Source organism: Phascolarctos cinereus, unplaced genomic scaffold (assembly GCF_003287225.1).
Source record: "Phascolarctos cinereus isolate Bilbo 61053 unplaced genomic scaffold, phaCin_HiC Scaffold_5;HRSCAF=322, whole genome shotgun sequence".
Lineage (NCBI taxonomy): Eukaryota > Metazoa > Chordata > Mammalia > Diprotodontia > Phascolarctidae > Phascolarctos > Phascolarctos cinereus.
In genome coordinates, this window is record NW_027555958.1 from 84,743,024 (window position 1) to 84,756,867 (window position 13,844).

Genomic DNA, 13,844 nt, shown 5'->3' on the forward strand with positions numbered 1-13,844 from the left:
CGAGACTCTAGTCTCTGAACTCACATGACAAACCACTTTCAGGGGCTTCTATCTCCTTCCCCAACTACTATTGTAGTTGAAGCACTCACTGCTGTAGCGAATTCTCCTGCTACTGTCAAAGTCCCAAATAAAAACTGATGGCTTGAGAGAATTCCTCTCTTCCCTCAGAGGTCAGGATAGTCTCAGCTTTTCCCAGGGGAGGAAGAAAATGTAGCCTATCCAGGCATATGTGTGTATATAGATACATACACATATATGTATATGTACCCATATATACACATATACATACATATATTTCATGTATTCAAAGATATCAGGAAAAGCATTTATTGAGCACTTAGTATATATGTAAAGCATTGTGCTATGTGCTGGGCATACAAATAGAAAAATAAAACAGCTTCTGCTCTCAAGGAGCTCACATTGTAATGGGGGAAACAATACATATGGAAGGGTTCAGCTACAAATAAAATGGGAAATATCTCATGGTTCTTAGGGCAAAAGCAAAGCAGATGGTACAGCCTCTTCTTTAACGTCATCTCCACAGATAAAATAAGTTTGTTTCTGATGTCTGTCAGCGCCTAAGACTTTGGTGGCAAGAACTTTCTTTCCTGGGCCTTCAGTAGCTATGGCTGTAGCAATGGCCAGGCTGCTTCTCCATAGGGGCTGCTTCCCGGAATGCTAGCTGAAGATGCAGGGCTGTAAGTAGTTCTGCTCCAAAGGATTTTGGGTTCAGGGCCCTGGGCTGTGTCCACTGGAGTCTATAAGGAGATGGTGTCCACAGTGGTGGTGGTGGTGGTGGTGGTTGACTTGTCTGGTGGCACATGCTACCTCCTGCCTCTCCCTGCTTGCCTTGCTGCTTTAACTAGCTTGGCTTGGAAGCTCTTGAGACTCCCTGTTGGCTCTACAAAAAAAAAAAAGGCTGCTTTGGCATTTAAATAATAATAATAACTAACATCTATATAGAGTTTACTATATGCTAAATGCTGGGGACTGAAAAGCAAAAACAGTACTGGTCCTCAAACAACTCATTCTTATCTGGGAGACAACAGGTGAGTAACTACAGACATACAAGACATATCTACAGAAAGGAGGTAATCCCAGGGGAGAAGAGACACTAGCTGCGGGGGTGGGGAGGTAGGTGTGGCCTCTTGCAGGAAATGGAATTTAAACTTTCTTTTTCTTTTGTCAGGTATAGTATTTCCCCCCCAACTTAATAGTATTTTATTTTTTCCAATTAAATATAAAGATAGTTTTCAACATTGTTTTATAAGATTTTGAGTTCCAAAATTTTTTTTCTCCCTTCCTCCCAGTCCCCCCCTCAAGATACCAAGTAATCTGATATAGGCCATATATGTACAATCATATTAAACATATTTCCACATTAGTTATATTGTAAAAGAAGATCAGAACAAAAGGGGAAAACCACAAGAAAAAAAAAAGAAAATGCTCCGATTTGCATTCAGACTTCATAGTTCTTTCTGTAGATATGTATATAGTATTTTCCATCTTTTGGAATTGTCTTAGATCATTGTATTGCTGAAAAGAGCTAAGTCTATCAAAGTTGTTCAACTGAGTTCTGAAAGAAAACAAAGATGCCTGGAGGTAAGGAGGAAAAACATTCCTGGCATGAGGAAAAGATACACAATTTGAAAAAGCACAGAGTAGGGAGATGAAGAGTTCAGTTCTTAAGGAACAGCAAAGCAAAGCAATGATAGTTGGATAATTTGAGTATATGGAGGGGATTAAATGCAGGAAGACTGGAGTGGTAGGAAGGAGCCAGGTTGTGAAGGCTTTGATCCAGGAGCCATTGGACCAGAAAAAAGTCAGTTATCATTATCTTCAATATAATTCATCTTCCTTATCCTTCATTTCTTTCCTCTTTATTTCTCAGTGGCATTTCTGTTGATTTTATATATTATGCTGCTTAAAGTACCCAAACTTAAGTTGCGGTAACTTTCATCCAAAACATGTTAAAAACCCTGGTGGAGAAATGTTGAGCTCAGATAAACTCAGTTCTTCCTATCAATGCCCCCAAATTGAACGGCAATGAATTCTTTTCATGAATCAATCTGGTGCTGGAAGGGACTTCAGAAGTCAGCTGGTGTGGCCCTCTTTCACATTTGAGGAAACTGAGGAACAGTGAAGCTGTGACTTACAAGTACTCAGGAGCAAAGTCATGATTTTGTATTAAAATTCTGAGTCCAAAATAGACTCCATTGCACCGCATGCTGCCTTTTTTCAAGTTCAACTCTGGAGCTTTTTTTTTTTTTTTTTTTTTTTGCTATGACTTGCCCGGGGTCACGCAGCTAGTAAGCCTCAAGTGTCTGAGGCACATTTGAACTCAGGTCCTTCTGACTCCAAGGCCGGAGCTCTACCCACTGTGCCACCTAGCTGCCCCTGGAGCTATTTATACCAAACTTTGTCCCTGTTCTTGAAGGATTAATTGGTGTCTGTATACGTAGTGAACACTGAAGGATTAAAAAAAAAGTATGTTTATAAATTAAAGGCTCAAAGGGGATTTTTTACTCTAACTTATGAGAAATAAAGAAGGAAGCACCTGTTCTTGTTGCCCTTTTTCTTAGCTTTAACAACCACAAAAATAAATTTCTGGTGGCCCACTCTTCCTGCGGAGCCCCACGAGAACAACCCTGCTCCTTACTTTTTGCAAAAATCCCCATAGCTGGGAAGGGGGCGTGGCTTCCAGTCTCCGGAGGCTCGCGGATTGGCCGAGTTTCAGGAATGGGCGGGGCTGGTCGATCCGAAGAAGGAACTTGGGAGGCGGCAGGAGGCGGAGGGGAACGAAGCGCATGCCTAATAGCGCCCGCGCCTCGGGTCAGAGCGACTGAAGCCAGGGCGAGGTGCCGGATCTGTAGCCCTCGCGGCGCGCGAGTCCCCGGCTTCCGGTGCTCCCGTGAGGTCGCGGTTTGCTCCGTTTCCCGGTGGCCGCGAGGAGTGCTCAGTGGGGCCGTTGCGGCCGCTGCTGCGAGGGGTCATGGAAAAGCTGCGGCGGGTCCTGAGCGGCCAGGACGACGAAGAACAGGGGCTGACTTCACAGGTAATAAGCACCTGCCTCGACCCTGGCGTAAGACACACCCCTTTCTGCCGCGGTTCTCCTCGGCTCCCGGTCTTCGAGGAGTTATTTGGGAGCACATCTGATTGGCCGAGATGGAAGCTCCGCCCTCCGGCCTCTCCGTCCCGGGCCGGCCTTATGGCACGGGGACCTTCGGTTCACTCCACCCCACCCCCACCCTGTTCTGTCCAGTGGTTCCCGTTACGGCGCTTCTGCTTCGGTCTCTCCCTGCTCCTTCACATGATTCCGAGCCAGAAGAGCCCGTAGAGGCCATTTAGGACAATCTCCTCCTTTTACAGATGGGGGAACTAAGCTCTGTAGAGGGAGAAATGACCCTTACCTTCCCCCTTTTTAAATCCTCCCACTGGGCCATAACTCTTCTGGGTCCCTTATTCTTCATTCATAAAATGAGGGGAGTGGGGTGGACTTAGCCTCTGAAGCCTCTTCCGACTTTTAGTCCTCCCCACCCCGTCCACCCCCCAAAAAAGTATTGTCTGTAGGAGGTATAGAACTAGTCTGGGAAGTTTGTTTTGGCACGGGTGCTGCTATGACTAGCAAGGATATTTTTTTCTAGCACCTTGTGATCTGTATCAGAAGAGCTCAGAACTCTACATAATGTTACATTTCCTTGCTTTAAAGCATGAATTCTTAATTTGGGGCCCCCAACTCTTTGCCCACTCCCACAGATATGTGTTTTCCCATCCAAGTTTACAGATACTGCCCTCAGGGGTTAGGGTCCCTAGATGAAGAACTCATGCTCTAAAGTAAGAAAATGTAACATTTCGTGGAGTTCTGAGCTCTTTTGATAAAGATCACAAACTGCAAGAAAATATATATATATATATATACAATGTATTTACATATACTTTATATAATTTTAATATAGGTTATATAGATGCCACATTTATAAATATGTGCATTTATAAGTATATAAAACGCACATATTCTGTATACATAGACAATAATATATGCATATACTATTTAGAACACACACACTAATATATGCAATATAATATATATTTACATTATATGTTACAATATGTTGAATATTATTTATGTATATACATGGGGCAGCTAGGTGGCCCAGTGGACAGAACACTGGGCCTGGAGTCAGGAAAACTCATCTGCCTGAGTTCAAATCTGGCCTCAACATTTACTACCTGTGTGACTCCGAATATGACACTTAACCCTGTTTGCCTCAGTTTTTCATCTGTAAAATGGGGGTCGTAATAGCATCTACCTCCCAGGATTGTTGTGAGGATCAGATGACACAATAATTGTAAAGCACTGAGCCCAGTGCCTGACACACAGTAGGCACTATATAAAGATTAACTGTTATTATATATGCATATATATTTATTTTCATCAACTTCTAGCCGAAATCTAGCATTGCCTTCAATTATTTAAAAACATTATTCTAAAAAGGAGTCCATAAGCTTCACTGGACTTCCAAAGGAATCCATGACATAAAAAAAGGTTAAGAACCTTTGTTATAAGAGAGTAAGTGTGGCTAATCTAGGAAACTGGGGCATTTTGAGGGGAAAAGATAAATTAGAGGTAGGAAGATGGAGGATACCTGATAAAGCCCATTTCTTTTTGTGAGAGAATTAAAGTTGGAAGTTGTGACAGACTGTGTGTTTTGAATGCTGATACCTCTTGGTTTAGTACATTACATCATATTTTAAATGCAGCTCGAAGTGGTGTTAAAGAACATCCATTGGAGAAATCAAAAGCTGACACTTGCTGTCTTCCAGGAACTTACTAAGTAGCTGAGACAAGCTGAGTATAGTGCAGGAAAAAGATATCCCTTAGGTTCTCAAGTGCAACACGGAAAGGGGTCAATTTTTATTTAAACTTTTTATCTTCTCTAAGATTTTGTATTTTGTTCTACACCCTGGAACTGATTTAAAAAATTATTTTTAAAGTAAAATAGCCTTTGGATGACTTTGCATTGCCAGCTGAATAAGATCCAGGCTCTTAAGCCTGGCTGTATTCATGTTCCTCCAGAGTTCTGCTCCAGCCTGCTAGTCCAACTTTTCTCTCAGTATTCCCTTAGACCTACTTTCTGGATTCTCTGACCAGGACTCTAATGTTTCTTCCTTTGCAGCCCCATAGTACTTAGGTTTTGCTTCATGTTATATTTTATGTGGGTGTCTTAAGTTGTAGATAAGATTGTAAGCTGCTTGTAGTCCAGGACTTAGGTTTTCTTATCTTTGTATGCTCCTAGCCTAGTGCCTCATATGCAACAGATGCTCAATCACTATTTAAATTGAATAGCTCATTGCTGAATGAGCGGTGTAAACAGTATGAGGAGAGAGAGAAAAATCATTGTGAACTTGTGTGGTTTGGAAAGGGAAGAGAATGGGGTCCAACAGATGAGGAGAATTGGATTGATCGTGGGAATGAACGAAGGGCCTTGTAAGGTGATGCAAAATCATCAATCAAGAGTTTATTAATTGTATCTGGTGCTGTGTGCCAGGCGCACAGAGACAAAGACCAGACAGTGTCTGCCCTCAAAAATCTTGCACACTTTTGGGGAAACAATGTACACATATTAATAAATTCAAGATATATATAAGGTGATTGGCAGGGGAAACACTAGCAACTGGGAGGATTTAGGAAACACCTCTTATGAGGGATGACATTTGAGCTGGGCCTTGAAGGAAACTAGGGAGTCTGTGAGGCTGAGGTGAGGAGAGAAGTGTGTTTCGGGAATAAATAAAAGGGGATGAGGTTTCATGAAGAGCAGCAGGTAGGCCAATTTTTGGAAAAGTTGGCTGGACCGAGATTGTGAAGGACTTTAAATGCCAAACCAGAAGAGTTTTTATTTATAAAGAACCACTGTAGCCTTTTGACCAGGTTTACAACAAAGTCAGACCTATGCTTTAAGAGTATCGCTTTGGCAGCTGTGTGGCAATAGATATTGGAGCAAGGAGAGGCTGGATGTAGGGAGAACAATTAGAGATGCTGTTGCCATAGGTTAGAAGAGAGGTGGTGAGGACCTAAAGTAGCAGCAGCATGGCAGCTATGAGAGTGAAAGGAAGAGGAATGAGAGATGCAAAAGCTTTTGTGCAGGATAAATCAACAGAAGTGGAAAAGTAAATGGATTTGTTAAGTGAGAGGTTGGGGATGACTTTGAGGTTTCCAAACTGAGTGACTAGGGGAGGGAGAGGGAGGAAGGGAAGGAGGCCAAGATCGAGAAAGACAGAGAGAGAGAATATAAATATGATAGCTTTAGAAGGTAGTGGAGTTTAAAGAAAGGGTTTTGTTTGTTCCTTTGTCTTTCAGGATAAGGGTGATTTGAGCATTTATAGACCCTGAGTTTAAAGATGAAAGATAGAGGGAATTTTGGATGGAGCAAGTTCTCCCTACCCTACCCCACCCCAACCCCAGTGATAGAACAGGAATGAAATTAACAGTACAGGTGAAACTGAGACAGCAAATTTGTGTTTTGCCCAAAGTCATACAGTTCCTAAGTGGCAAACAAAACAAAAAAAATCCTGAAAACTAGAACCTGTGATAGTTGTTGTTCAGTGCCCTTTTTTAAGTTTAAATTTGTTGTGAGTACCCTGCTAAAATGTCATTTCTAGTTACATGGACTAGAGCAGAAATTAAGACTGTGCACTGAGTTTCAACTGATACCTGGGGAAAGAGGAGGTATGTGTATACATATCTATGCCCCCAATCCTTTCCCACTCTTAACTCCTAAATGTATTTTTAATTTGAAAATTTTGTCAAATAGATTCCTTCTGATAATGGTACTTGTTATATTTGAGGTCGATCAGTAAGTTGAGAGGTTACTACTGCTTTATGACTGAAAGAAAAAAAAACCCTGCAGTAACTCATTTTTAGCACAATCATGTAGCTCCTTTATAAGATGACTTGCATAGACAGGAACAAGAGAAAAGATCACAAAATCTCAGGATTAGAAAGAATCTTAGAGGCTATTTATTTTACCCCATTCCTAAACAAGAATCCTCTCTGTAACATACCTTACAAATGGCCATCAAGTACTTGTTTGAAGATCTGCCCTGAGAGAAAACCTGCCTGAGATAACAGCCCATTCTACTTTATTCAGTAGAAGGTCTTTCTTTACATGAACCTTAAAACCACTTTTCTGCAACTTGTATCTATCTGTTCCTCTAAGTTCTGTCCTTGGGTATCAGCCAAAGGAAGTTTAATCCCTTTTCCATGTGATAACCTTTTAGATGCATTCTTCCCTTCCCCACACCCACAGTTTTCTCTTTTTCAGGTTAAACATCCCTAGGTTCCTCAACTAGTCATCATGTTTCAAAATCACAAGTTCGTTTGCTATCCTGTTTAGTCTTTTTTATATGCTCCAGCTAATAAATGTCCTTAAAATATGATGTGTAGAACTGAATATGCCAGACCCCGAATGTAATCTGACCAAGGCAGAGTAGTATGGTACTATCCCCTTCTTAGTCCTTGATATTGTGCTTCTCCTTGTAACCTAAGAATACGTTAATTTTTTTTTTGTTTCCATATTACTCTTGTGTATGTTAAGCTTGCAGGTTTGCTAAAGCCTCCAGGTCCTTTTAGATTAACTAATTTCTAGTCATGGTTCTCTCATATTATACTTATGTGAAGGCATTATTATTTTAATCCATTTATCCCTACTGAATTTCATCATACTTAATTCAGGCTAAGGTTGTAGACAGTCAGGATTTTTTTTTTTTTAATTTTGAATCTTGACTGATAATCAGTGTGCTAGTTATCCCTCTCAGCTTTGTATCCGCTGCTGCTGCTGCTGCTGTTTTTTTTTTTAGGCAGTTGAGGTTAAGTGACTCACCCAAGGTCACACCCCTAGTGTCAAGTGTTTGGTCTGAGGCGGGATTTGATTTCAGGGTCGGTGCTCTATCCACTGTGCCACCTAGCTGCCCCAAAAAGTTCCTTGCACAATTCCTTCAAGGCTCTACATTATACTCTGCCTTTCTCCTTCACTTTATGTCCCCATGTATTTTTTTTTTTTGCTAGGCAATGCTCAAGGTCACACAGCTAGTAAGTGTTAAGTGTCTGAGGCCGCCTTTGAACTTAGATCCTCCTGACTCCAAGGCCAAAGCTCTCTCTATCTACTGAGTCACCTAGCCGTCCCTCTTCTGCTGTTTTGATAAATATTACATCTGTTCTTTTTTCCAGGTCTGATAAAGTAGGGAATTAGTTTCAATTTCAGATTGAGTTGCTAATGAATACGTTTTGAATCCAGCCATTCAAATAGTTCCAAACGGAATTGATATGTTAATTTATGGGACAAGGGATGGTGTGGTGGAAGGGGAGGTCCACAGAGAGTCACTTATGGAACCCTGGAGTTTTGGAGCACTTAGGCAGTGTGGACAGGTAGCAGGTGGAGGAGTGCTGAGGGACAGGGGATAGGACTTTGATATTGGACTTATCCTTGCCAATTTAGGCCTAGTTCATTAACATATCCACATCATCTCAAAGTTATCAGCAATACCTAGGCATAATATTAGCATAATATTTTTTGCTGGTATTTTGCTCATGTCTGGAGCTTATCTGAAGTTTACAGACCAAGGGCAATTACCAGAACTTAAGTCCTAGCTGACTTCTCCTAATTTACATAGTTTCAGGATGTGGCCTTAGTTAATTTTTGAAGCAGTTGCTGGTGGTTACTTATTTATGCTCCCCTAATTTATGAGACACTTTGCAAGTAACTGTTATGCTAACTTAATTTATAGGACAGTTTGTAAGTGACTTCTAGTTCCACCTTTGCAATATTATTTCCTGCTATTATTAACTTATACCAGCTGTGTGTAAACTAGCTTACCATACTAACTAGAGGGATGGGGAAGTGGTCAAGGTACTAATGCAATAAAATTTCAACATATAAACCTACATAACTGTATTGTCATTTCTTCATTTTCACCTTAAGAATTGGTGATATTAGATCTGAAGAGCCAGGTTAGACCTGAGGCCCCCTTGAATGGGGCCAGGAGATTTGGCCTGAAGGTAAGTGCTGTCATAGGTACTAAATGAAACGGCTTCCGGGGTCCTTTGCCATTACAATCCTCATTTTAGCAGGGCTGTCACTGGAGAGACATCATGATGCCATTCTAAGTAGATTAGTGTAGGCCACCAGAATGCCAGAAACCACCAAAGATGAGGTGAATCTGACTGTTCAGTGTTGGAAGAGGTGCTTTGACCAAAGCTAGTAATTCTCAATTATGAGAACCTTACTGCCACTATAGTTGATGTTACTGTGTGTTTTGAGACCAGATACTTGGCTTTCTAATCAGCCAGAGCTGGCAAAATTGAGAACTATCAAGTAGTGTACGGACTTCTGGCCCAGGAAAGCTATGGAGCATATAGTGACATGGTGATAGTTTGGATATTGGGAGTTGAGGCTGGCAAAAGACTGTACTGTCGAGGCGGAAATTTAGAGTGAGGTGTACAAATCTTATGAAAGAATGTTAACTTGATCAGGTGGGGTAGATCCATACCTTTAGCTTATTACTAATGACCTCTTCTCAAGATACAATGTACAGATGAATATAAATTAAAAACGATGAGTCCCTTTTATTATTTTTATTATCTTAATTTGAAAAGTTACCAATGGTTTTCCTCGCAAAGGATTGTTATATTTTTATTCTTATTAGAGACAAATATTGATTTTAATATATATCTTTATGGATTTAAAATTTGTGTTACCTATAATCTATTGTTGCTACTCATTTATTCAGAAAGTTAGTTCTTAGGTGAATTATCATGTGGAAGTAACAGTTGTATGTCTATTTAAAAAATGCTAATTGAATAAAGGAAAAAGATCTCTATCTTGGTTAGGAGAAAATATGAAAGATAAGGTCATATTTGTTAAAATTGGGTTGAGGTTTATAAACTATAGCATTCCCTTTATCTACCAGTCTAGTAATCTCGTTAAAAAAAAAAGGTTACTGTCATGAGACATTCTTGATGAAAAATGACTTTTTTTTTATGATAACTGCTTCATTTCTTTTAAAAAAGGGGGGGATAGATTGTTGATACATTGTTTTAATACAACAGTTTTTTTCTCATGAACATCATACAAATCCTTTTACAAAGTAACATTCCCTCAGAAAACTTTGAATATTGAATATTGACAAAAAAAATGGATGTGTACTTTATATTTTTGGTATATCAATGACTAACCCCTCTTTCTTTGAGGTTCATGCTATGCAAATTTATCACCTTCTATATATCTTGCTAGCTATTGTTTTTAGACTCCTGGGACGTTTTCCTTCCTTCCTCAATGAGTCCAGTCCCTGGCTTAATTAAGTTTTTCTCCCTTCTCCATCTTCTACCCTTATACTGGGAGACTTAGTCCCATACACACATATCGATACCCATTCAAGTATCCTAGCTTCCCAATTTGTCAATCTTTTGAGTTCCCATGACTTACTTTTCCACTCTTACCTTGCCTACACGGAAAGATGGTCATCCTCTTGACCTTGTCATCACCCACAAATGCCCCATTTCCTTGTTCAAGAACTCCGAAACTCCTTTATCTGATCATAATAGTGTATCATTCCAACTATCCATTCTCATACCCATTCTCTCTTATCTTCAATCACGTCCTTTCTGTTGGTTTTTTGCCTGCTGCCTCTTAACCTGGTTGTGTCTCTCCCATCCTTAAAAACAAACAAAAAAAGATCCTAACATTCCTGATAGCTATATCTTTTCTCTTCTTTATGATTAATCTCTTTGAGAAAGCTGTCCACGATCCCTGCCTCCATTTCCTTTCTTCTTAACTCTTTTTTAAGTACTATTCAGTTTAGCTTCTAACCTTATCATTTAACTGAAACTGCCCTTTCTAAAGTTACCAATGATCTCTTAAGTGCGAAGTCTAATGACCTGTGCTCAATTCTTGATCCTTGTTGACCGCTCTTCAGCATATGATTCTGTTGATCACCTTCATGGCACTACTTTCTCCTGGTTCTCTCCTCCTACCTGACTGCTCCTTCTCATTTTCCTATGTTGAATCTTTATCCAGGTCACTCTCAGTAGGTTGTGAGTCCCCCGTCATATCCTCCTTTCTCTCCTCCCTGCCTTGGAGAACTTGAGTTTCTCCAAAATTCTGTTCTAGGTCCCTTTTCCCCTCTTCCTCTATAGTATCTCATTTTGTCAGCTCCTATGTGTTCAGTTATCATCTCCATGCAGAGGATTGTCACGTTTACATATCCAGTTCTATTCTCTCTGTTGAGCTGCATTCATGCATCTCCAGCTGTTCTGGACATCTTGAAATGGCTATTTGTAGACATCTCAAACTTGGCAACAGAACTCATTATCTTTTCCCCAAAAACCTTCCTTTCTTCCCAACTTTCAAGGGTACCACCATTCTACTTGTCATCCAGGTCTATATCTTTGTTATCATACTTGACTCCTCACTCATGCACCCCACATATCCTTGCTGAGGTTTCTGCTTTTACAACATCTCTTGTATACATCCTTTTCTCTCTACTCATACAGCTACAATCCAAGTTCAGGTCATCATTACCTCACTCCTAGATGATTGCAATAGCTTGTCCCTTGCTCAAATCTGTCTTTACTTTGATACATCCTCTATTCAGTTGTTAGTGATTTTTCTAAAGTGTGGATCTGACCATGTGACCCACCGTGCTCAGTAGGCTTCAGTGGATTCCCATCATCTCCAGGATCATATCTGAAGACCTCTATTTGACATTTGAAGGGCTTTATGATCTGGACCTTTCCTACCTTCCCAGTCTTACATCTTTTCTTCCTCCATCCACTCGTTTTTGATGATGATGATGATGATGTCATCATGTCTGATTCTTCATGACCCCATTTGGGGTTTTCTTGGCAAAGATAGTGGAGTGATTTGTCATTTCTTTCTCCAGCTCATTATATAGATGAAGAAACTGAGGCAAACAGAGTTAAGTGACTTGCCCAGTCACAGCTAGTGTTTAATAAATTGTCTCCTTGCAGTTCCTTGAACACAGCATTCTGTCTCCCCTGTCTGTGCTTTTGCAGGAGCAATGCGCTCCGTCCTTAAAGTGCTTGGCCTCTTCATTTCCCCCTCTTAGTTTCTCTGGCATACATCTGGAATCACCCTAAAGGCTACCTTCTGCAGGAGGCTTTTCCTGGCCCCTCCAGCTGCTTATGCCTCCTTCTCTTAGGTTACATTCCATCTACTCTGTGTGTGTGTGTGTGTGTGTGTGTGTGTGTGTGTGTGTGTGTGTGTCTTGTATGTATGTACCTAGTTATTGACATAGTCTCCCATTTAGAATGTATGTTCCTTGGGGGCAGGTGCTTGTTTTATGCCTTTCTTTGTATCTTTTATGCTTGGCACAGTGCTTGGCACATAGTAAACTTTTTTTTCTTTTTGGTGAGGCAGTCGAGGTTAAGGGACTTGCCCAGGGTCACACAATTAGTAAGTGTTGAGTGTCTCAGGCCAGATTTGAACCCATGTCCTCCTGACTCCAAGGCTGGAGTTCTATCCACTGTGTCACCTAGCTGCCCCATTATAATAAACTCTTATTGACTGTTTATTGTCTTATAATTAGTTAGATTTGCATTACCAATCCTTGTTACATTGTTGCAGTCTTGTTTTGTTCTTTTGATTCTGCTTTCCTTCATCAATTACTTGATACAAGTCTTATAAAGTTTTTCTTATTTCTTACTGATTTTATGTCATAGTGATCCATTATATTTTTGTTTCTTCATTTATTTGTACTCCCCAATTGTTGTGCATATAGTTTCCAACTTTTTGTTATGACGAACAATGTAGCTATGAACATATTTATATGTATGGAGGGCCTCTTTTTCTTGATGTTCATTAGCATTATCTACTGTGATCGAAAATTTTACCAGGAATTTGTCAGGCTCTCAGGCATATAGTCTGTACAATCCGTTACCTTCCCATTTTGAAAATTGGGAAATTTGCCAATTGGAAAATGGTAGTAGCTCAGTCATCATTTATCTGTTAGTTTTTTTCAGTATCTGAAGTTATAGTTCATCTGTGCAGGGACACTTGAAGTCATCAAAGGCATTTAGGTGATCTCTTACTATCTCCCCCGTTTATTTGGCATCAGCTCTCTGTTCATCTTTGTTTTGTCCTTTCTAGCCTGAAGATGATCATTTTCCTTTTTGCAGAGAACAAACAAACAAATTAAAAAAACCAAGCATTGAGCTATTCTACCTTCTCTTTGTAAGAGGCACCTACCAGCTGGCCGCCTCTAAATAAGATTCTGGGCCTAGAGTCAGGAACATCTAAGTTCATATATAACCCTGGACATGAGCAAGTCACTTAGCCTCTGTTTGCCTCAGTTTCCTCAACCTGAAAACGGGGATGAAAGCACCTACCTTCTAGAATTTTTGTAAGGATCAAATGATTATTTGCAAACTACTTTGCATAGTGTCTGGCACATAGTGGGTGCTTAATAAATGCATATTCCCTTCCCTTCTTTAGCTTTCCTTACCAGTCTCACTTCAACATGTTCTTTTAGCACTCATAACACTGTTCTTACAATACCACGTCATGTTTTTGTGTTTCTCCTGTGTTACTTGCTCTTGCATCTTCTGTACATGTCACTTTAAAATTGAAGGTGGTTGGTGAGTTCCCTGTGCATCCACATCCTTTTCTTAAGAAAGTTCCCCTTTTCCCTCAGTGTAGTCGTTCCTCATCCTGTACCTGCAGGGATGACTTTTTGTGTAGAATTTTTATCCATAGGATCTTTCTTATGAACCTTTTTAAATATGCCTTCCCAAAATCTTGAGGGCCTACTTACTTTATCACAGACTATGA

General features: G+C 40.3%; 1 protein-coding gene and 1 long non-coding RNA gene across 2 annotated transcripts in view; one reads left to right on the forward strand and one right to left on the reverse strand.

Moving 5' to 3' along the window:
• Positions 1–313: 313 nt before the first annotated feature.
• Positions 314–10,575, reverse strand: LOC144457535 (uncharacterized). Its single transcript, XR_013486907.1, has 2 exons — positions 10,496–10,575; positions 314–901 (listed from the first exon to the last, which is right to left on the reverse strand). It is a non-coding gene; the product is annotated as an uncharacterized LOC144457535 (long non-coding RNA).
• Positions 2,659–13,844, forward strand: part of SFT2D1 (SFT2 domain containing 1) — a 35,702-nt gene continuing 24,516 nt past the window's right edge. Inside the window, exon 1 of the mRNA XM_020970409.2 lies at positions 2,659–3,055. Within this exon, the coding sequence (XP_020826068.1) occupies positions 2,993–3,055 (63 nt within the window). The 5' untranslated portion in view covers positions 2,659–2,992. The remainder of the gene's footprint in view (positions 3,056–13,844) is intronic.